Source organism: Nannobrachium achirus, assembly GCF_963921795.1.
Source record: "Nannobrachium achirus genome assembly, chromosome: 3".
NCBI classification, from domain to species: domain Eukaryota; kingdom Metazoa; phylum Chordata; class Actinopteri; order Myctophiformes; family Myctophidae; genus Nannobrachium; species Nannobrachium achirus.
The window spans coordinates 67180560-67204825 of record NC_137812.1 but is presented as its reverse complement, the minus strand read 5'-3'; the positions used below and the strand labels follow the sequence as shown (position 1 = coordinate 67204825).

The following is a 24266-nucleotide window of genomic DNA, read 5'->3' as shown; positions in this document are numbered from 1 at the left end:
GGAGTCAGACTCGACTCGTATTATTTTAATAAACTATACAATAGTGCCGTTTCATCACGTTTTAATACCATTTTGCACTAACGTAAACATGCAGTCATATAATATGTTATGAGAAATAACATATCTTTGCAATGTCACGCCACGTCGCCGTCACGTGTGTGTGTGTGTGTGTGTGTGTGTGTGTGTGTGTGTGTGTGTGTGTGTGTGTGTGTGTGTGTGTGTGTGTGTGTGTGTGTGTGTGTGAGTGTGTGACGTCAATAGGCTTTAGCCCGCCCCCGCTGAAATAGAATGTCTGCTCGAAATCTCAGACTCTCTCCCCCCACGTAGTGTGGTGTGTTGAGTCGGACGCTTGCAGTCAGGCTAGGTTTGCCCAGACTTCTTTTTCTTCCGATCACCAAAAGAAGTCTGGGTTTCCGAGGCTACCACCCACCTGACAACCAGGCATACTTAGTGAACTGGTGGGTACATAAAAAAATCATTTTAACACTGTACACTTTTCTGTACATTTTTTTTTAAAACATCTTCCTCCAAGTATAATCATAATACCTGATCATCATGTTTTAGGCGCCTAGGCGGGGAAAAGGTCATGGCACTGCATCTTTAATGACCATATTATTGGATCCATCCACACGTTGGAAAGCACCGTTGTCGGAAATGCATAGATCTCCTCACCCCACACTGCGACAAAGTGCATTGTGTACTGGAGTTTCCGCGTATCTATTTACACCGCTCTGACAGTTTTTTGGAAGGAAACAAGAAGCCCCACAGATCCTGTGGGCGTGCAGGGCATAATGTGACCTGTGGGGCCCACTTCATCCTCCTTCGCTACGGCTAAAATAAGGCTTCTATAACTGGAGCAGAATACCCCTGCTGAGAAGCATCTCCCTTCATCTGTCTCCCACACCCCACCCAACCACACCCCATCCCACGCACACGCACAGAAACAAACGCACCCACAAAAGCACGCACACACGCGCGCGTTTGCATTACCATACCTTTGAGGACATCTAAATGTTCACCTTTCATGCATTTTTAAAACCCTAACTCGGGGGTCTTCAACAGGGGGTCCGGGGACCCCTAGGGGGTCCTCAGAGTTACTACAGGGGGGCCTCCAAATCTTTGTATGATAGGATAATTATTTTAAATGAACAACTTGGACCCTCGCATCCCTATTCTGAGGAGAACTTTGGCCAAAAATAGCAGATCTACAAGCTCTCAACGCCTCGCACTGCGAGGCGTTGAGAGCTTGTAGATCATCTATTTTTGGCAAGTAGGTTTGGATTTCTACACAGAGAGGGCAATTCTTTCAAGATGCTACGTTCAAGTTCAGGAGAGTTTGGACAAGGCAATTCTCTTGAATGCTGCCTTCAGGTATGGCATGGAAAGAGGGCATTTATAGGGGTGTAACGATAAATTTTGACAGCCATACGATACGCATCACGATACATGGTTAACGATACGATACATGGACGATATTGGTTCATGCATGGCGATATGATACGATTCGATTTCATTGATTTAAAATCGATATAGTAACTATTTTTTTTTTTTTTTTTAAGATTTGTTTTTGGGCTTTTTATGCCTTTATTTGATAGGATAGTAGACTGACAGGAAATGGGGAGAGAGATGGGGAATGACATGTGGCAAAGGTCATCTGGATCGGGAATCGAACCGGCGACGCCAGCAGGCATCATAGCCTAGTATGTGGTATGCACCTTGACCACTAGGCCAGCGGGCGCCCCATATAGTAACTATTTAGTAAAGAAATTAAATCTGTGTAAAAAAATCTATTATGGAAGTAAACACTGATTATCTAGCAAATACATGGACATTATATTTCAACACATACTGACAAACCTACATTGACATGAACACAGAGATTACACACATGCATCGATAGACCAAGAGTAGTTATAAAATGGAAAGGTAATTAGACCCCTCTTTTTCATTTTCCCTCTTAAAATTGCCAACACTAGGCACATACAATCATTTATTTGCATTGGAAAACGATTCGATACCGATTGCCGCATTTTAAAACGATACGATGCGATACAAAGCCAAAACGGTACGATATTTTGCTTTTGAAAACGATATAGTAGATCATTGCAAATTAAAATCGATGTTTCGATTCAGTTACTATATCGTTACACCCCTAGGCATTTACATTTCTTTCACCAAGAGTAAAAACAGCATAAATGGTCTGAAGAGGGCACTTTTTACGGGCTGATAAAAGGGCAGGGGCTCAAGCCCCCTTTGATGTCTATGTGTGCACGTGCTAGTTACATCTATGTTCTGATAGTAATCATTGCTATAGTAGTCTCCTCGTTTCAGATCAGGAGAGAGAGTGCCCATTTCTTAGCTTCAATGAGATGTTCTTGTTCCAGTTATGAGTACTAAATTATTTGTGTCATCAATTCCGATTTCACTTGTTTGTCCTGTGCGCGTTCTCTCTCCTGATTGGATAAAAATGGTACCCTGTCTTGAAAATGTGTTTTCTGTTTACTAAAGGTCTGGAGAGACAAGGAGGCCCCTGTTAATGAACAAACACTCCAGCAATGAGCACTGATTCTAACAAAAAAGAAAAGGGACAATCACTCAACAGTACTGCACCTTTATTCACCTCCTCCTAATCTCCCATTTTCCGGCATAGGTTGACTTCTCAAGTGCTCTTCCTCTGAATCGCCGTTACTATGACCTGTATCCGTGTGAAAACGAATGACCACTTTAATTGCTAGATCCATTTCAACTGCCTATACCTTTTCGCTTGACATTGACATCATATAACAAGACCGAAATAGTATACAGACTAAAACTGCTGTATAGTCTGTTGGGCTGGACATGCATGTTTTTGATAGACAACCAAACCACAGTGTCAGGCATGACAGACAGAGATACAGACATGCAAGCTGTGACCGTGTTCATAGTAAACTTTTAAACAATTACAAGGTTTTATTTCTCGCAATTCAATAAAATAATGTTATATAAATAGAATGTTTTTTTATAAATTCATGGATACATGCATAAATGAATACATAGGCTAATAAAAATATGTGTCTTTATCTCAATATGCCCAAATAAGGGTTACTTATGTCTAGCACTGTTGTCATATTGACAACATTCTGATAATAGAGATAGCTAAAATGGCCATTCAGATTGACTAACGTCATAATGATGTCATCACGCAACATCATTATTATTACATAAGATGTAATTGTCCTTTTCAATGCTGTTATATTTTCAATTTCAACACCATTCAGGCAACTTCTGGAAACAGATTGAACTACCTTCTAACAACCTTTATTGTAAATTAGTTGAACTGATTCACAGTGGTGCTGGAGCGTGACATGATTCACTGGACGATAAATCTGAAAGGAGGACTTAAGGAGTGCTACCATGCTGCTGTGGCAGTCAGACACAAGCTGTACACATTTGGGGGAGTCAGCAACTTCCGGGTCAACAGTGATCAGATTGAAGTCCACATCTTCAACACAGTGTCTTTGCATTGGAGGAAGGTTCCCCCAGTGACAAATGGAAGAGGAAATGGTCCCATTGAGGTTCCCTCCGGGCGTTATGACCACACAGCTGTGCTGGTAGAAGAAATTGTCTACATCTGGGGAGGACAGTATCCATACTGCAATGTGCTTTATGCCTTTGATGCCGACACCCACAGCTGGTTCAAACCCAATATTTCTGGGACCATTCCAGTAGCAAGGACCCACCACTCAGCATGTGGCCTGGAGAAGCTCATGTATGTGTATGGAGGACGCACCCAGCTGAGTGGCTATACTAATGACTTGTACAAGTTGGACACCAGCATTATGGTCTGGTCTTTAATTAACACCAGAGGAACTCCACCGGCTGCTTCATACGGTCACTCTGCCACCATCATCGGGACAAAGATGTTTGTATTTGGGGGCTGTGGGGGAGGCTCCTACAACAGCGTCATAGTGTTTGACACAGAGACCGACTGCTGGCTGAACACGCCTTCAGCAAAGCTTCTACCAGAAGGACGCTGGGGTCATTCAGCCTTTGCCTACAATGGAGAGCTGTACATATTTGGTGGCTGGAACGGGAACAAGCTCTCCAATAATCTGTGGAAATTCAGTCCAGAGACCTTCTCCTGGAAGCAGGTTGAGCCCAAGAGGAAAGACCGGAAAGACCCAATACCCAAGGGGATGTGTCGGATGTGCTGTTGCGTGGTGGGAGATTGTATTGTCATCCATGGAGGAGTCAGAGGAAACAACCCCAATGCAGATGACCTGTACATCCTGGACTTAAATCCCAGCCTGAAGACGTTATGCAAGTTAGCAGTCACTCAGCATGGTCTGGATCGGTCTGAACTCCCACATGACATTAGGTGGGAACTGGCATCCATGACTACCAACAGTAACAGAAGGAAATGATGACCCATGAATGTATTAAAGTTGAATATAAAGATGGATATTGCGGATGTTTTGGTATCAAGTACATGACTGTATGCATATATTACGGTTCTTGAGATACAGCATAGTCAGAGCAGATTAATGGCTAATTTCATAAGAATTGTTCACTTTGTGATGCAAGCATGAAAATTGGCACAAATACTCTCTAAAGGCCACTCTTATGGAAAATGAACACAAAATTACAACATGGTGACCTTTATTTTGATTCAAAATGGAAGCCACCTTGTCAGAGGAGATCTTGATATAATAAGAATAAGAATCGTTCACTTTGTGATACAAGGATGACATTTGGCACATTTACTCTCTAAGGGCCACTCTTATGGAAAAAGGCACTGGCCACTGAATAATTTGTTCCTTTTTTCAAAATGGCAACCGCCTTAGCGGAGCAGTCAGTGATTGCGACTGTAGATGCCTAACTATGAAAACTGGCACATCTTGTCCTTACGGGTATCTTGTCCGTAACGCCTCAATGTCTATAGCTGCTGACCTGTTTGTTGACATTGTGACATCACAATGTTGTGATGTCATCAAAGATCAAACCCTGGATATCCAACCCTAATCCATAAATGGAGAGTTGGAGACGACTGTATCATCACCTAGATCTCCATATGGAGCTGATCTCTACATCTCATTCCCAGATGATGGCAGGTTAGGGAAACCACACTAAACCATATCTGGGAATGCCCATACAATAGCTGCTGACCTGTTTGTTGACATTGTGACATCACATTGTTGTGACATCACCTCATCAAAGATCAAACCCTGGATATCCATACATGGAGACGACTGTCGACTGGATCATCACCTAGATATCCATATATGGAGCTGACCTCTACATCTGATTCCCAGATGATGCCCTGTTAGGGCAACCACACTAATAGAATCCCTTTTATGCCATCAATATTAAGCCCATATCTGGGAATGACCATTAGCTAAGCAGATTAATGGGTGATTTGACAAGAATCGTTCACTTTGTGATGCAAGCATGAAACTTGGTACATGTGGGTCAGTGACGTGACGCCCCAAAAAATGTGTTTTTAAAAAAACTTTAAATTGCAGGCATAAAAGTTATTTACTTTTGTTCTACTCACTCTCAACCTTATGGAAATACATTTTGTTTTTAGATATTTTATTGGAATCAGACTTTATTCAGCAGTTTGTTGTACTTGCGCCTAAAATCGTCATATGGTGTGACATGAAAATAATTGTTCATAAAATGAAAATGGAGTACATCTTTCTTAAGTTACTCACTTTATCAAAGTCCTTTATCATAACTAACCAGTGATCCACTATAGTTTTTTGAAAATTAATTATATCTGTATATTTTTTTCATAATCGACACTCTGTGTGAGGCCCATGTTCATGATCTTACAACATATTTTAAATGTATTCTGTCAAAACTTTCTCTAAAATTACACAAATATTTGTGACTCTTCCTGATAATATTCTCTATGTAATCCATAAACATTTTTTTGGTTTAATCATTAATAAAGGTATGATTTTTCACTATTTGGAATGTCACACCAAATGATTTAGTGTCACACCGTATGATCATATCTTCATGTGTCAAAGCAAACTGTGTTTTAACCTACCTATTAGTGAGTACTGAACTTTACTGATTGATTAAACAATTACCCAGGATAACATGGCCTTAATATTTCTGAACAGGATATTATTGTAGGGCTTTAACATGGGATAAGAAAGAATTGTAGTAGTAGATGGATGATGAGGATGTGCACAGGAATGCTACGCACACCTAAGTCTTCTGCCGGCCCACGGCAGAAGGATCCTAAAGAGACAATAAGGCGCATAGCCACACTTGGAGCCAAGGCAACATTTTATTAACACCAATTAGTGGAAACAGAACTCAGCATTCAGGTAAATTGCTTTTTTCCAAAGTCTCCTGAACTTGAACACAGCATTTTGTGTTGAACAAATGTAATTAGGAATCATGACATTACACCACATCTCCACTAGCTAAAGAGTGCTGGGTTGCGCAACTCCGAAAATAGCTGATCTACAAGCTCTCGCAGCACAACGTGTTGAGAGCTTGTAGATCAGCTATTTTCGCTAGTTTTGTCTCGGGTCCTACCTTAACACTGTCCACTGTCCAGTCCAGTGAGTGAAAGTACAAAAGTATTAGATCAAATTAGATTATACATTTAGACTGTATTGTACATCAGCCAGTCGTATTTGGTGAGGGTAGCAAACCGGCTGCCTTGTTGCGGTTCTGCTATGCCACAGACAACCTCCTGCTCTTCGTAGAAAATGCAGTCTCGCCCCTTTGGCTCCTCTCTCCTTGCTGGGTCATTGTTTAGTTTCTCCCTGTACTTTCTCGTTCTCTCAGCACTTGTCATTTTCCAGCTGACAAAAGAAAATGGAATGTATAGTTTAAGACAAAGAGAAAATATTGTTTAGATTGAAACAATATGTTAAGGTTTCTGTGAAGGGGTTTCTGCTCTGTCTGATGAATTTGAAGTATCACTGAATGAAGCTAAATTACATTTTATGTAAAAATGTTTAAAACAAATGTTTAAATGTACAAAAGAAACATGAAACTTTGTTATTTATTGTTATATCTGTAGTTAAATACAGTATAAATCATATGGTGTGACAATCAAGTCATATGGCGTGACAAGCAGACATGTCACACCATTATGATTAAGTGTCACACCATATTACGTTTTCTGCATTTAGGTTTACCTTGAGGCTACTATGTACACATTAGCATGCTAACAGCATGCTAGCTATAACAAAGCAACCTAGATCTACATGGAAATATGACCAAAACTTCAAATAACTTAAGCTTTTTTTAATGAAAAGGTGTCACACCAACAGACATCCAAAGTGGTGAGTTTGTCAAAGTTTCAACAAGATGGCATTTCATGAAAATGTTAAAATCATAACTCACCTCAGACACCTGTCTTGCAGTTGTGCTGGGAGTGCTGAATAGCCTTACAGAAGAAGGACCTCTCTAGCCAATAGGTGTCCAAATAATTGCCTGTTTAATTTGTCCAAACTAGTGTCACACCAAATGATTTTGGTTTGGGGGACAAAATGTTTTTGATCAGAAATGACTGAAAACATTATGCTTTGACTTTGAAAAGATATAGGCTCACAAATAGACATTTTTTTTAGCCCAAATTCATTTTCAAATGATTTTTAGCAATTCTTTTTCTTAGTTTTATTCAAGTTCCCACTTTGAGAAACAAGGTCAGGACAGTCACACCATATGAGTTTTGCCATGTTTGGTTGAAAATTCTGAAGAAATGAGGAATGAAATGTTTTAATCTTGAGTAAGTTCACATAAAGCTTAATGTCCTGCACAATATTCAGAAGGTTTTTGACAAATATATTTTTTATTTATACATGTTTGACACCGAGGACAGCGAAAACGTTACGTCACGTCACCCACCCATATACTCTTCAAATCCCACCCTTTTTTTGTTTTTCCTTTATAACTCGAATTGCATTGATTTTAAGACCCATAAATGTATTGAAGTTGAATATAAAGATGGGCTTTGTGGATGTTTTGGTACCAAGTACATGTCTGTATCTATTAAGGATCTTGAGATACAGCATATAGTCGGAGTAGATTAATGGCTAATTTCATAAGAATCGTTCACTTCGTCATGCAAGCATGACATTTGGCACAAATACTCTCTAAGGGACACTCTTATGGAAAAGGACGCTGGCCACTCAAAATTCCAAGATGGCGACCGTTTTCTTCATGATGGCCACCACCTTAGCGGAGCAGATGGTAATGTAATCTTTCAGGATGTGATACAAGGATGACATTTGGCACAAATACTCTCTAAGGTCTACTCTTGTGGAAAAAGGTGCTGGCCACTCAAAAATTCAAGATGGCAACCATTTTGTTCATGATAGCCACCACCTTAGTGGAGCAGATAGTGATATGATCTATCAGGACGTCATACAAGCATGAAAAGTGCCATGAACAACAGTCTCCATACCTCACTTTATAATAAAACACTCAGACACATGAAATGTGAAGATGGTGAATTTGAAGCACTTGCACCTTCCGCTGCAACCTGATTTGCAGCACGGCTGTCCAGAAGATCTGCCATTCTTCACCAAACTTCTTCCATCCCCAGTCAGCTGGACTCTGATTCTGGCTGCCGCTGGGTGGACTGACCCCATATGCAGCCTGCCTGATTAGTGTGTTGAAGCAGAGCTGCTCTTGTTGGAGGAATGGCTTCATATGGCCCCTGCTTTCAGGCAAACCTGTCCAGTCTAGCTTCATCCACTCTAACAGCTGTGATTGATCGATCACAAGGACCACAAACTTCTCTAGTATCTTCAGGTCAACTTCACTGGCTGAGTTTGGTGAAGATGGGAGAAGCCTCTGAACAAATATCCTATGTTTGCCAGGCAGTCTTTTTAACTTTATTGCAAAAGGTAGATACGGTATCACAACCAGTGAAGGCATGAAAGAACCGTATGCCTTTTGTATTTTTTTGGTCCAATACAGTGGTACAGGTAATGTACACGAATCTACCTTAAGCTCTGACCAAATGCAACCCAGACCAAGGACCTGAAGTAAAGGAAAGATGCTTACCGGCAATCCTATGAAGAGAATGTCAGTATCATTGGCCTTGATCAGGATGGCTTTGCTACCCTCCTCTGTGGCATGCCTGGCATGTATAAAGATCTGTGTATCGGCTTCTTCATGGAAATATTTGTCCAGACTAAACAAACTGGTTTCATAGGTACTCAAGACATCTGGTCCTTTGGATTTGAGTGGCCAGCGCCTTTTTTCCATAAGACCAAGTACAGAGTGACAGGTCAAATTTACCAAGTGTCAGCGATTTAATTAGTGGTTAAATATCTAAAGAAGAAACAAAACACATGAACACGAATTTGATAATGCTGTCAAACAAGTCAATAAAAATCTGCAATACAATTTTATACAATATGTAGTGGGCGTCCCTGCTTTATCTCCCTCTCAGCTAAGGGGTCCATGGCTTGAAAACATTGAAGACCCCTGCCCTAACTGTAGAAAAGAGTCATATTAGACTTTGGCTCCATTTGGCTCCACCCCTCTCACCTGCTCCCACTCACTCCTTATCAGTGGCCTGCTATATATACTGCCTGAGTGCCTCAGTTCTTGTTTAGCAGCAGAAAGTAAATGGCTTAAACAGAACTTCCTCTTGTCCATACATTCTTGCCGATGTGCCACTTCATACTTAATAAACTACAGTACTCAATAAACTCAATAAACTACAGTATGTGCAAAATTCTGCAGCCCGCCCCCTCACCAAAACCCGATCAAGAGACCACATCACCCCAGTTCCACGACCTCCATTGGCTCCCAATAAAATACAGGATTGACTTCAAAATACTGATCACCACTTACAAGGCCCTCAATAACCAGACTCCCAGCTATCTCTCAGACCTTGTCGAACGCCATTTTCCCTCCCGCTGCCTCAGGTCTGAAAATGAGAACCTTCTGAAGTTCACTCATAAGGCGAAAAATTATTATTAATATACTAACCCTGTACATAAAGCCTGAGATATACTTTATTACTTCCAGTAGTTGCGCATCGGTGTCATGCCTGAAAATACAGCCGGACAACGCGTAGTGAGCTTGTAGATCAGCTGTTTTCAGTGTGCACACCGGCGCAAAACTAAGTATAAATCTAACTCTAACGGCCGGTCTACACCAGAGAATTAGCGCGGACGGACATGCACGTGATTCCCGCATACGCACACACGCACTTTGAAATCCGGTCCTGTTTTATAGCCTGCATATGCACGGCTCGCTACGCACACACACGCTTTGAAAAGCCTGGTGTTGTCCGGCCTAACCCCAAACCCTTATGAGATTGTACTCTAGTAACTCTAGATATGGTATTTTCAAAACATCTTCAAAGAAATTTCCTTTTTTTGCAACACAAATATAGTATTCTTCCCAGGCACAAAACATTTTCAGATAGGGGTGCCTGGCCAATTACCTTTATCTTTTAATGAATTTGGGGGTCCTTGATATATATATAAAAAGACTTGAGAACCACAGCTTACTAACTATTTTCCATCCTTCCTTTGCTCCGTAGTGTTTCTCATCTTCATGTGTAGTCGGTAGAAGAAAAAACAATTGAGGAGTCCTCACTTCATGCTTTTGTTTTTCTTCTTCCGTGGCCAAAGGCCAAGTCATCTAGAACAGTAGGTTTTGCCTGCTTGTCTGCACGACATCACGATGCAGAGCCATGAACAGTGGGCACAACCTTGAAATGCCTGGCCAAGTGGAACTCCTGAAGGCTGGGAAGATTGCATTACAAAAAAACAACATGTTTTTTTTTTTCAGTGTATCTCTTAGTGGCATCGTTTTTTGGGCACGCCATCAAACTTAGCTGTCTTCCAAGGCTGGCTAGATGCAGTGCCAGACATTGAAAACTACCATTGCTTTTATGTCTGATTATTGGCTGTTAATTAGAATGACTCAGCTCTAGAATAAAGAAAAAGTCGATAATTTAATAATAAAAACCAATGAGAGGGTCATTTATCATGCATGTCAACATTAATGGGGAAATAATTAAAAAATACTGATGATAGCACATTATCCTGTTCAATACACAAATCTATTTTTGGGTACTTGGTTTTAATGTTCAAGATTGCTAGGAAAAAGAAGACAGTTTCTCTGTTATCAAGACAACATGACACCAGCGAATACAGGGCCGTTTTTAGCTATAGGCGGTATAGGCGGTCGCCTCGAGCGCCATCCTAGAGGGGGCGCCGAGGGGGTGCCGAAATGGAGGGAGTGGATCCAAACCAGCCCAAAACCGGCCCAAAACCGACTAAATTCACGGCAAAACCCGCAAAAATCGCACGCGCGCTTTGCGAGCGGGAGTGGGGGGGCACATTCGAGAGAGCTCGCCTAGAGCGCCGATTAGACGCGCTACGGCCCTGGAGCGAATATATATAGTCCACTGCTAATAAAATGAAATGGATAATTCAAGCAGGTATTACTGGACTTATGACATGAAACAAGAGAAAAACTGTTCATGTATATGTCACCGCTGAGCAGTTGAACTGTTCATTTGCAGCGTGACTTTGAATGACTGTTGTTATCATATCCTTGTCTTTACCTAGATAAACAGACAGACAGACAGACAGACAGACAGACAGACAGACAGACAGACAGACAGACAGAAAATCCTTCGACCACTGCAATGTAAAAGTCTGAAAGCAACGTGTCCTTTAATATCTCACCATACACAAACAATTTCCTGTTTGACAACACCAATATCCACGCGATTGGAGGCTGCAGTGGTTGCATTACAGACTGGCTTCTTTAAATCAGACGGGTGAAACAAGTGATACGTAGCCTGCGAAATTAGTTCAGGCAGGTATAATCAAGAGGTTTACCTTGCATTGCAGTTGTATAAGGACACTACTACACACTATTATGCCAGACCCTACGTCATTCGCTGACGTGGCAGTCAGCTGATCATTTGCCAACTACCTAAGCTCGCCCAGTCCGTCATACTTCCTGCTGCTCTTGCCCGGACTGTTGCTTGCGCTTGCTTGGCCCACCGCCTCCGCAGCACCACCAGTAGGCTCTGCTAATTCTGTTCCCCATGGGGGGGTTGTTTATATATCTATATATCTCCCTGCTCCTATGGTTAATGATGTTCTTCTTCTGTGCTGCTGCTGAGCAGGGAGAAAATGTAGCAGAGCCAAACGCCAAATTAAATGTGACATACACACTTGTATACTCATTAATAATAAACATTCTTCAATTTATTGTTAGCTGTTACCTGACTGAAGTACATTCAACATGACAAAAAAAAAAGGATTATCTTCCCTGCTGTGTTATTTATAAGCATCAATTCCCAAACTCATCTCAATAGGCTATACAATTGTCTCTTCCCGTCTCTCGTCAGTGGTGTTTTAAAAGTAGTCGTTTACAAGGCGCCATTCCATTATGATTCATTGTGTTTCACGTTCGAACCACCAGGACTATAAGTGTCATTGTTTTCGTCGGACGGTGGAAATGGCTTGTGATCGATTTCACAGACACTTTCGTCTGATCGATTGAAAAGACATGTTTTCCCATCTCTGTCTTTTTTTCCAACAACGCCGCTCTCGTGAAGCACTTTTGCATTCATATAGGCTACTGTGTAGGTGAGGTATTTATAGAGATCATTCATATAGGCTACTGTGTAGGTGAGGTATTTATAGAGATCGTATTTCAACTTGACCGAAGGACAAGGCTGCTGTCGCCACCACACTAGTCGACATGCACACAAGCTGCCACTTTGTCAATGCAGAGACCATCCATGTCACCCTGATTATTCCTGTACAGTGTGGCATCAACATGGAACACAGCATTGTGATTCCTGACACTCATACGCATGCACGCACGCACGCACACACACACACACACACACACGCACACACACACCGCACACTGTTATTAGACTCTATCAGACAATTGGACTCGAGTCATGATGACTCGACTTGACTCGGACCCGAGTCATATTTTTGACGACTTGCGACTTGATCGGACATAAGGACAAAAACTTGAGACTCGACTTGACTTGGAAGACAATGACTCCCGACTCGACTCGACTTGAGACACGCTGACTCGGACGACTTGCCGCTACGCCACTCACCAAAGCAGTCGTGAACGCCACGCTAGGTTCACACTTTTATTGATTGATTGATTTGATTGATTGGAGACAGGCATGTAAGCGAGAGCACAAGCACCAGACACACACACACACACACACAGCATGAATGGCTACTGCTGCACCCCAGCCTGATGCAGCCACTGCCAGTTCTGCTGCTACAGTTCCGTGCAGTTTGCATATAAAAACTTCCACTCCGATGGTAAACAGAGGAACACTCAATGCAAGATATGCAACGCTAAAATCAAAGACAAAGAGGGAACGACATCAAACTTTATCCGCCACTTGAAGACTGCGCATGAAGACAAGTAAAACCAAACATAAGAAGATAACATTAGAACTAAGTGTGTGTGCGCGTGTGCATGTGTGTGTTGGTGATATACTGTCGGTCGATCGTGTTTTGAACATTAATAAGACAACAATGTCACTCACCACTGTCACGAACGTTGATCTGTGACTGCATAAATAATTATCCAATTATCCATCATGGTAGCAAGCCTCCGTCTTCCAACACTTTCTCACTTTTCATAACATACATCCCATCCAGTCGTCAGCAGGGTTAAGAACTTCACTAAATAACTCCCACGCAAAAGCTTTATTCCTTTTCATTTAGCCTCCGACAAGTTTTCCACTCCACTGTTATTCTTGGGAGCTTTTCGCATGGCCCGTAATGTTACACAGACAAATGTGACCGACCAGAAATGTGTTGCCAGCCTGTGGTGGTTGCGTAGTCATTCTATAGTTTACGACGGGTAACAACATTTGGTGTAACTTGGGGTTACTTGCGGTCATGAATGGGACCCCATGCCAGCAAAACAAATGATGCACGTGTTGTGGAGTAGGCAGCTAAATTTGTGCCTGATGAGAAATGACTTTAAAATACAGTACTAGTAGTACAAAACAAAGCATGCACGTTAAGATTATTGTGTCTTGTTTGTTTTTGTTTTTAAAGCAATAGGCCTGTAGCAGTTTTGTAGTCTATTTTTTTTTTCAGAGGATATACCAGCCAGGGGTCTAAATTGACCCTTACAGGTCTGTACTGACAGTGTACAACCAAATCCAATTGGTTCTAGGGGAGAGAGACCTCGGAATTTAAAAGTTTGAGAACCTCTGCCATGATAGAGTATTATGGTCAGAGGGTAGGCTTAGTGTTAGGCTACTGTTTTTTTCCTACTGAATGTTAATTACTTAATAGTTATGGTCACAGAGGTATCATTTACTCAACTTGACAACCTTGTGACTTGACTTGACTTGACAACCTTGTGACTCGACTCGACTTGACTTGACAACCTTGTGACTCGACTTGACTTGACTTGCCCACAACAGAACAACTTGAGACTTGCTTGAGACTTGGACCAGATGACTTGTGACTCGACTTGGACTCGGATCAGAGGGACTTGTACAATTGTCTGGACTCTATGTCCTCTTCGTTTTCTTGACTTTTACATGCTCTATTCTCTCATACTGTTTGCTGCAGGTCTGTCGCAGGCCTGGATAAAGAGATAGACCTCATCCATATGGAGGCACATACACCTGATGGGAGTAAGTAAGCACACAAAACACACTCGCACTCGCGCACACGCACACACGCACTCGCACGCGCACTCACACACACACACACACATACACACACACACACACACACACACACACACACACACACACACACACACACACACACACACATACACATGCACACACACACACACGCACGCACACACAGAGTGAATACCTCAGTATAAAGCCCTTTGCACACAGGCACGTTTATCCGCACGGATAAAACTGTCAATTTTTCTTTTTTTTTAAAAGAAAACAATGATTCTCTACGACCTCATGCAATTTGTGCGTCTTGTCGCATGCGGTAAAACGCTCATCACTCCTTTTATGACTCCTTTTGGGATCCGCAGCGCCGATTCCACACAGCATTGCACACCAAATCCAATGCGTTTTATTCATGCAGCAAACGAAAAAAACGCGACTGTCCCGTGTGGAAAGGGCTTTACTTGGATTTCTACGTTTATTGTAGTTCCCGGGATTCCATCCATGGTCTCCTGCATGCTGTGAGAGATGGCTAAGAAGATGCAATCCCTGCTTGAGCTTCAGTCAGGACAACTTTTCAACCACATACTTCTCAATGGAAGAGAAGGGAGGCCCCATCTGTGACCTCCCTCTTAATTCGCTCTATAGCTCCAGGACTGAGAACTCTGTCACAAAGCATTGCCATCCAGAATTGGGGCGGTGATGGGTCTGGTCTATTTTTGACCTGTTTCTGAAACAAAATGTTTAAATGTAGTCCAGAGTTTACTTTCTACAGGGTTTTCTGACAGCAGCCATGGAAGCACGTTCCTGTGTTAAAGGACTAGCTGTCTCACCACTAATCTGATGTTCCCAGAACTTTTTTTTTCTTGAGTCCTTGGCAGCTCCAAGCGCAAGCGGTGGGATTTTATGCTAAATCGCCTATTGGAAAAAAAAGTATGAAGAACCCCTAGTTTGACCCCTCACATGCTACTTAAAGCAGATTTATTTTTTGTGTTCTTTTCCTGTATAGTGAAGTCGATGGGACAGTGAATATACAAATGGCCATAACCCTTTTTTCGCAATGTTTCCGGCAGAGCATTTTCCCCATAGACTTTTACAAAAATATTTATAACAATTATGTTAAGCCTCAAACAAAGCCATCCAGGATGGCAGTGAATCATGACCATACAACCTTTGATCCTATGTGAAAACATATTAAGGCCGGGAACACATTTTAGTGTATGGGAGGGGCTTACAGTACATGTACAGTATGTAGCAACATATTTGTTTTTGTAGGCTAATTTCTGATTTAGGCCTAACTATAGGTTAGGCCTACATGTGATACATTATTTGATATACTACATTTAATAAATACCCTTTGTTTAGCGATTTTCAAAAGGTTCTTTTCATAGAAACAAAGGTCTCATGTTCATGATTCACTGCCATCCTGGATGGCTTTGTTCGAGGCTTAACATAATTGTTATAAATTTTTTGTAAAAGTCCATGGGGAAAATGAATGGGCGATTTTTAAGTGACCCCAGTAAACCACTTCCGCTGCGATGCTCTATAGAGAGTCTCTGTAAGGGGAATCTGTATGGGAAGGATTTCCACGGCAGGTTGGGCCGCGTTGCCGGGGCGACTGGATTAGCTCAGCTGATAGATGCAGCGCATGATAGTTGATTAATATGGCCTTTCCTCTCGTACGGCTCTCTCTCCTTGAATGTCAGCCCCATAACTCCATAATACCACCAAGGTCTTCCATAGGTGAAGTTGTTTATGCCAGCTCGCCGTGTTAAGAAGAGCCTGCATGGCCTTCTCAAGATATAACGTTGTTGTCGGGCGGAAACCTCGTATCTCCAAGTTTCAAATTTGCATGCTCTTTCGCGAAGTAAAGCCCTGCTTCATCGTACAAGGCCGTCACATAAAAGTAGTGAAAACAGCCGATCTACAAGCACACAACGCCTCGCGGTGCGAGGCGTTGTGTGCTTGTAGATCGGCTGTTTTCACTAGTTTAAATCATGTTTAAAATGATGAATACAAAACAAACGGTTTTGGACATACAAGGTTTCCACCCGACAACGGCGATAAGCATCTTCCTCCCCTGCGCAGCGGAGCGTGATTGACAAGCGTACTGTATAATAAGAATAAGTCTTACAATTAGAGGCAAGGTGAGATACAATACAAATATCGGCCGCCATGCATGGCAGGAAACGGAAGGCATAAAGTAAGACAAAGCACATAAATATTACATTTCTTGTCTTTATCCTTGGAAAACAAGTTACACAAAGGTATGTTCATTTAAGTCCTGGCCAGGGGCATCACAGGAGGTGTCTCAGAAGGTGGGGGGGATGGGGAATATGGGGTGATGTCTTCGCGCGCGTGCACGACTTGTTATGTCATGTAATACATGCTCACAACGCATTGCGTCGCTATGCATTGTGCATGGGTGTGCATTTTTGCAATTTTTGACCATTTCTGAGCGGTTTGGATAATCTTCGCCTATAACAATATGCAAAAAAATCACACCAGTGTGAAGTGAGCGGTGACTTTTTATAAGTTCATTTTGTTAAACGCCTTGCGAAGCTTGGCCAATGCCCAGCTTTGTGGGGCGGACATACGGACGGACGGACATGCACACAAAGCCAGACGTAGGTAGCGGTTGGCACCGCTCAAAAATAGGGCGGCCCTAGGATAACAACCTTTCAGATGGTGTTGTAGGAGTCCTATTCAGAGGAAAATGTAATGTTTTTTTTTTTTTTTTTTTATGTTTTTGTAAGGTCTTATAGCCATAAATCATAAAGCATGCTCTAATTTACATTTTGGGGATATCTTTCACAATAATAACATACATGTTCTAGACATTCTAATGATCACCAAAAAATATATATTACAGGCATTTTACTTATGTTTTTGTGAGGAATAGCTTCAGTGAAAAAGAGAGATGTTGTTCGTCCAGACTCTGGACCCCAGAGTCTGGGGTTTGCATATGCAAATATCGTGGCCAATGGCATTGTAATACTAAACAATGGTGATGTTTAGGTGGAAAAAAAGAACAGGAAAACAAATTATTTAAACTATTTTTTTTGATAAAATATAAATGAGTCCAAAAAGCAACAGTGGGCCTTGCAGGGTTAAAGTGGTTAAGCTGTGCAAATTGCCCTTGGCTTGTCACACTGTTAACCCATTCAGGCCGGGAACACATTTTGCTGTTTGGGAGGGGCTTACAGTACATGTACAGTATGTAGCAACATATTTGTTTTGTAGGCTAATTTCTGATTTAGCCCTATTCTATAGGTTAGGCCTAAATGGGTTGTTACTACTCCATGCTGTTCTCTCTCTCCATGTGTCAGATGTACAGTATGTCACCTGCCGAGCTCAGATGTGTGCAGAGCCTAACAGGAACTACCCGTTCCCCGGGTACATCGACATCAGCTCTCTGGTGGTCCAGGACGACTACATGTTCATCCAGGTAGGAGCAGCCATTATGTGAGGTGCACAGTGTTAACCCGGAATGAAACATGCATTCATTATATCGCCGTTGTTGGGTGGAAACCTTGTATGTCCGAAACCCCCCTTTTTTTTCGTACAAATCTCTCTATTCATTTTTGCAAAAAATAAAAAGAGAGGCATCAACAATTGAAAGTCACATGTAAACTGCACTTTTTTTTACAATCATCAAAAATGTAAGCAATTTACCATGAGAGGGAGTGGGTTGTTGGCTGATTTACCACTGTTTCAGGGTTGCCAAACCTCGAATGGTAAATTGCTTTTCTACCACTTTTACCATATACATGATAGAAAACACAGTTGTAACTTGCAAGGATCTTTAATTACAATCATTAATTGTTTCAGTGGGCGGGGTCCATGAGCCAAGGTTGTTGACTGATTTACCACTGTTTTAAGCCAATCAGAATCCAGTATTTGAACATTTTTGGTCTCCATACGACATCTGGCCTAGCTCCAGTACATCGTAAACATCTGTTTCTCCCGTCATGCTCTGACACGGCCTTCAAGACCTGGTCAATTATAGGGGCTTACTATCAACGATCTCTACACAAACGGTATTTTTTCCTCATTTGCAGAACTAGTATCTAAATGTAACCTTCCCAACTCCCAATTATTTTGTTACTTTCAAATTAGGAACTTCATTAGAAATAAATACCCCCAGTTTCCTAACCGCCCACCGGAAACTGTGTTTGATTCTCTCTCTTGTCGCTTGAATCTGGTCTAAAAACGCTAATTTCGATTATACTGTATATGATGACATCTCAAAACCATTTTCTTTGTATTTATCATTTTTAAAAATGGTTCAAAGTAGTGAAAATAGCTGATCTACAAGCACACAACGCCTCGCATTGCGAGGCGTTGTGTGCTTGTAGATCTGCTATTTTTTCTGCTTTTGTGCAACACTCTTGTATGATGAAGCAGGGCTTTAGTTTATGAAAGAACATACTACAAATTTGAAACTTGGAGATAGGAGGTTTCTGCCCTACAGTGACGATATGGAACACAGACACGGAGTTGTCTACTATGGAGCTATATTTGCATAACCCCCTCAGGGAACGGTGCTGTATGCAACAAACTTTGCTTCGCGGGTGGAAAAGCTATTGTTTTAATAATCACTTAGTGATGGATTAAATTACTGAATTATTTATTTTAATATTCATTATTTGGGGCCATGTCGGGAACAATCAAGCGAGTGGATCCGAATGGTGCCACTTCTCCATTGAACTCCATTGAACTTCTTTTCTGTCGGCCTAGGCTATTACCAGGGGTGTAGTTGTCCCGATTTAAAATGAAGCAAACACGAAACTTCCTATGATTGGCCCTTCTGGCCCCAGAAGCAACATGTTCTCCATAGGATTCCATTCATTTCCCCCGAACTTTTACATTTGATTTTTTTACCTTAACACAGCGGGTGCCCACGAGGTGTCTACACGACAATCTCTTTGATGTTCCAGGAGGCCCACGACGCGTTGACGTGTTTACTGTATACAGTGTTAACTTTAAATCTCACCGTTACGTTGGGGCTGCGCCTGGATGTAGCCCATTAGCAGCTAGTCGCTTCGAGTCGACGCTGAGAGCATCGCGCGGCCGTTTTTCTCCGTATACTCCAATGCATTTCCCCATCTTTAAAGCCCTTTATCTCCGATGTTTGTTTTATGGCTAAAACTGTGGCCGCGTGTGGCAAAATGTCCAAATTTTGATCGGCAATGAACAGCTATGATCAACACTGGCCCATACAGTAAGTTACACAATAACATCCTGTCTGCGCTCATGTGACCAAGTGACGTAATGACGCATGCATTGACGCAACAGGGCCTTGTATTCTTCTATGGAAGTCAATAGAGTCTCTTTGGGCACTTAGCTGGGGCTCTGGCGCCTCCTTGTGGGCAGTCGATGTGTTAATAAACATTGTCATAAATACTTATGGTTCCTGTCGCTAGTTTAAAGCCTTGTTTCAATCACCATGATATGCGTTTTGTGAAAATATGGTCCATATATATATATGGTTATATTTGATGTTATAGCAGGGTATGCTGTAGGAGGGGCTTGTGAAGTTGTGATCATAGGCTTGTGATGATTCTTCTTTGTGTACTTTATTTTCGGCAAGCTCAAGACAATGTCCCATGTATCCCTGCGGTTGCACGTGACTGTTGGTAGCCAATAGCCTTCCTCTGGTACCATTAAAACAATGATGGCGACACCCATACCAAGGACCAAAAAAGCGTAATTCTCGCTGCATAGAAACCAATGGCTTCCCACTGTCCATATTTTTTACAGTCTATGGCTATTACTCAATGTTATGCACCTTCTCGATGCGATGGGGCACAGATGTTTTGCGAAGCCAATGTTGGCCAATCAAGGAAGCCGATGCATCTCCGGAACACACAAAGAATGTCTCCCTGTTTCTTAGACATTAAGTTTGACACTGTCTGAGTATGCCAGGGACACGTTTTGTGACATGCACGCACGCGCGCATGCACGCACGCACGCACGCACACACACACGTATTATTATTCATGTAATGTAAGTTACTGAACATTTCCTATTTCAACTAACAGAGTGGAAACATTTGCTGTAAAATGGTGCCGTACTTAGGATGCCATAATGTATTTAGGATGGAAAAAATATTGAAAATTGTTACATTTTAAACATTGTTTTCGTAATATGTCTGAATATCTTGTCATAGTTATGCCAGCCAGGGTTCCTGCGTGTCATAATTTGTTTTAGAATAATTTGTAAAATGGAATTTCAAGAAATACCACCAGACATTTTGGGGGTAATAGTAAAACGTTCTCTCTGGTCTGAATATTATTTACTTTGACACTTTGTGCAAATGAGGAATCAAATAAAAGCCAAGGGGGGAAATAGGAATAATTATATCACTGCTCCACTGCACCGGCTTGGCTTTATCCAGATTTAACACCAAAGGCCTGCTACCATATTGGAGGTCTGTCATGTAATACATGCAACTTTAACACCCGAGCTTAGGAAATGGTGTATCATTTCAGCCAACCTACATTTTTGTATAATTGTTTAGCCTTTTTTCTCCCCAATTTAGTTGTTATGACAATTAATTCCTCTCCACACACTGTTGTCACTGTTGTTGTATCCTACTGACTCACGTGCCAGTGAGGAGCCCCCACCGGGAGGACGTACTGTTGTATCCTACTGACTCACATGCCAGTGAGGAGCCCCCACCGGGAGGACGTACTGTTGTATCCTACTGACTCACGTGCCAGTGAGGAGCCCCTACCGGGAGGACATACTGTTGTATCCTACTGACTCACATGCCAGTGAGGAGCCCCCACCGGGAGGACGTACTGTTGTATCCTACTGACTCACATGCCAGTGAGGAGCCCCCACCGGGAGGACGTACTGTTGTATCCTACTGACTCACGTGCCAGTGAGGAGCCCCTACCGGGAGGACGTACTGTTGTATCCTACTGACTCACATGCCAGTGAGGAGCCCCCACCGGGAGGACGTAGGGCCTTCCCAGGAGGGTCCCCAACATGATTCTGGGGTGGTCCTCATGATGACAGTGAGATGACAATTAAGGGACCTTTTTAATATACCTCAAAAAAGAAAGAAGAAAAGATAAAAAGACCATTACTGCATCAAAAGTAATCAACAAACTGTACAATAAAAACTGGTCAAACACTGGCCAATTCTTCACAGTTTTATCTGTCAAACAAAATGTAAAGCCTCAACTCCTACAGATAATAATAATAAGTTAAGGAAAGTCTGTTCGAAAACAACAAAAACAACACATAATCATATAAAACAAAACAACATATGACAAAGACAAAAGAGGTCCCCACTGTACACAGAAAAAACATCCTGTCGACGGGGACAATTCCAAGTGCTTGTCAGGGTGAGGGGTCCCCAGTTCAAATATTATCATATTACTTGGGGGATCACGGCCTGAAAAGGTTGAGAACCACAGCTCTACAGAAATGTGTCCCAATTTACCTGAAGTCACCTGTTACAGAGGCTCTCCAAAATTAACACCATGCAGGCACCATTTAAACAATCCTGCGTATAGGCCTACTTTGAACTACTATTCATCAGCTACAGTATAATATATAGGCCTTTACCTGTTGCAGCAACCTCTATATGAATACATCCACTAACTCACTCCATGTCTCACAGCAACCAATGCAAACCTTGCAGCGATCAACTACACTACCTGTGGTGACAGAGGCTTTCTTACAGCTCTGTCTGTCTGTCTGTCTGTCTGTCTGTCTGTCTGTCTGTCTGTCTGTCTGTCTGTCTGTCTGTCTGTCTCTCTATGGAATGGTCTCCTTTCAGACAGTGGAAACTGTAATTAACTCTCTTTCTTAAGAAAAGTGAGAAAGAAAAGAAAAAGTATAGTGTTTTTTATTTTATTTTATTTATTAAGAAGAGGTTTGTCAAAGCAATTTCTTTCCACTTTTAATCTAGGCCCGGGGCCCACTGGTGGACAGTGAAGCTATGTCCACCGAATAATTGGCACTAAGACTCTCGCCAGTGGGCCCCGGGCCGACCAGTCGCCAACCTGTCGACGCTCACCACGCAACACCAATGGATAGCTCTGTTCGGCCAGTTCGGTTGGTTAGGTCCAGCAGCGCCCCGTCATTCTAGTTAGGTCCGGTTGGCAACACTAATGTTATTGATAATATAACATTAATATAAAACTCTTTAATGTTACAAAAGTCATGGCAAGGCAAGGCAATTGTACTTGCATATTGCACATTTTAACAAACAATTCAACGTGCTTTATACAGAACACCAACAAAGGAAACATAATTTTACAATGAATTAGGAATGCAAAAAACTAAACAAGTAGCCTAAACATAACATGTATTTTTTTTTTACCTTGTTTTACCTTGACTTTTTGTCATTGCTGATAAATGGGAACCTACTTTAAGTATACTATGTTAGTTCCATTGATCCATATTGATTGATCCTTAAAATAAACATGCTCTGAACATGCACATGGCCCACCCATCTGACCACTCAACACGGCAGCCGAATGACAGTATGATCAGAGACCACGCGGTTAGTACACGCCTCATCCCTCACCTTGATTGGCCTCGGCAGCATAACATGGCTCCTAGCTGTCGGCTACAAGAACTAAGTGAACCGTAACATGGCGTGAAAGGTATTTCACGGGTTCTGGATTTGTTTCCATCAGTTTTCAGATAAGGTTCTCAGAAACTAATTTGGGCCTCTGTTCAGGAGGCGGAACTAATCCTTAGTTCTGGGAATCCACAACTGAGAACTTACTGTATACTTTCAAAATGTTTCTAAAATATGTGGCAACATGGCACGTGTAGATCTGCTATTTTCATTCATCTGCTTTTTTTTCCAATGTACTATATTTATATATATTTTATGACGTACTTCTCCCATCACGGGTGGTTCTGGTTATCCCACAACCTTAATTAGAATCGCCCTGTGTGTGTGTGTGTGTGTTTCCATCTGTAACTCCACGTTCAGCAGTTGTTCAATTGTCTAAAAAACATAATACAAAAATCCCACAACCTTAATTAGAATCGCCCTGTGTGTGTGTGTGTGTTTCCATCTGTAACTCCACGTTCAGCAGTTGTTCAATTGTCTAAAAAACATAATACAAAAATCAATAACGCATGTACCTTGCCCAACATCAACTTTATCACCTTCAGATGTGTCTCTACTTCTCATAATCCCCAAATGTTTAAAATATTTTCCCAAATTTTGGCCTGTAGGCGGCTTTGTCCTGTGATGTGAATTACATCACAAATGGGCGTCGACAAGCAGCACACTCCCAGTCCGGGGGCACTTCCAGAGAGAACAACATCACAGTCTGTCTGCTTCACACCAAGGGGGACTAACAGGCACACACACAAAGGGGCCAGGCCCCCGCAGGGGGCTGTAGGCTAGTAATAGTTATAATAATATAAATCTAAATTTTTTTAAATAAAATACCTATTTCCTCCCGTGAGGGAAATTTTGTATTATCAACCCAACCCAGCTGATTCGCTGCCCACAAGGAGCGCGTGAGCAAATAGGGTTATAAGAGTCTTGCTCGTGGACACACATCGACATTGCTACCCTGGCCCCGGAATCGAACCTCGGAAAACCTGGTTATGGAAGCTAGGTTACTTCGTAATTGAAAAAAAAAGAAAA

General features: G+C 42.0%; 1 protein-coding gene across 1 annotated transcript in view; it reads left to right on the top strand.

Moving 5' to 3' along the window:
• Positions 1 to 24266, top strand: part of LOC308281724 (VPS10 domain-containing receptor SorCS3-like) — a gene marked incomplete at its 3' end in the record, with an annotated part of 555751 nt that overhangs the window by 418278 nt on the left and 113207 nt on the right. The window contains exons 6-7 of the mRNA XM_080722002.1: positions 14571 to 14635; positions 17962 to 18080. Coding sequence (XP_080578128.1) covers positions 14571 to 14635; positions 17962 to 18080 — 184 coding nt within the window. The remainder of the gene's footprint in view (positions 1 to 14570; positions 14636 to 17961; positions 18081 to 24266) is intronic.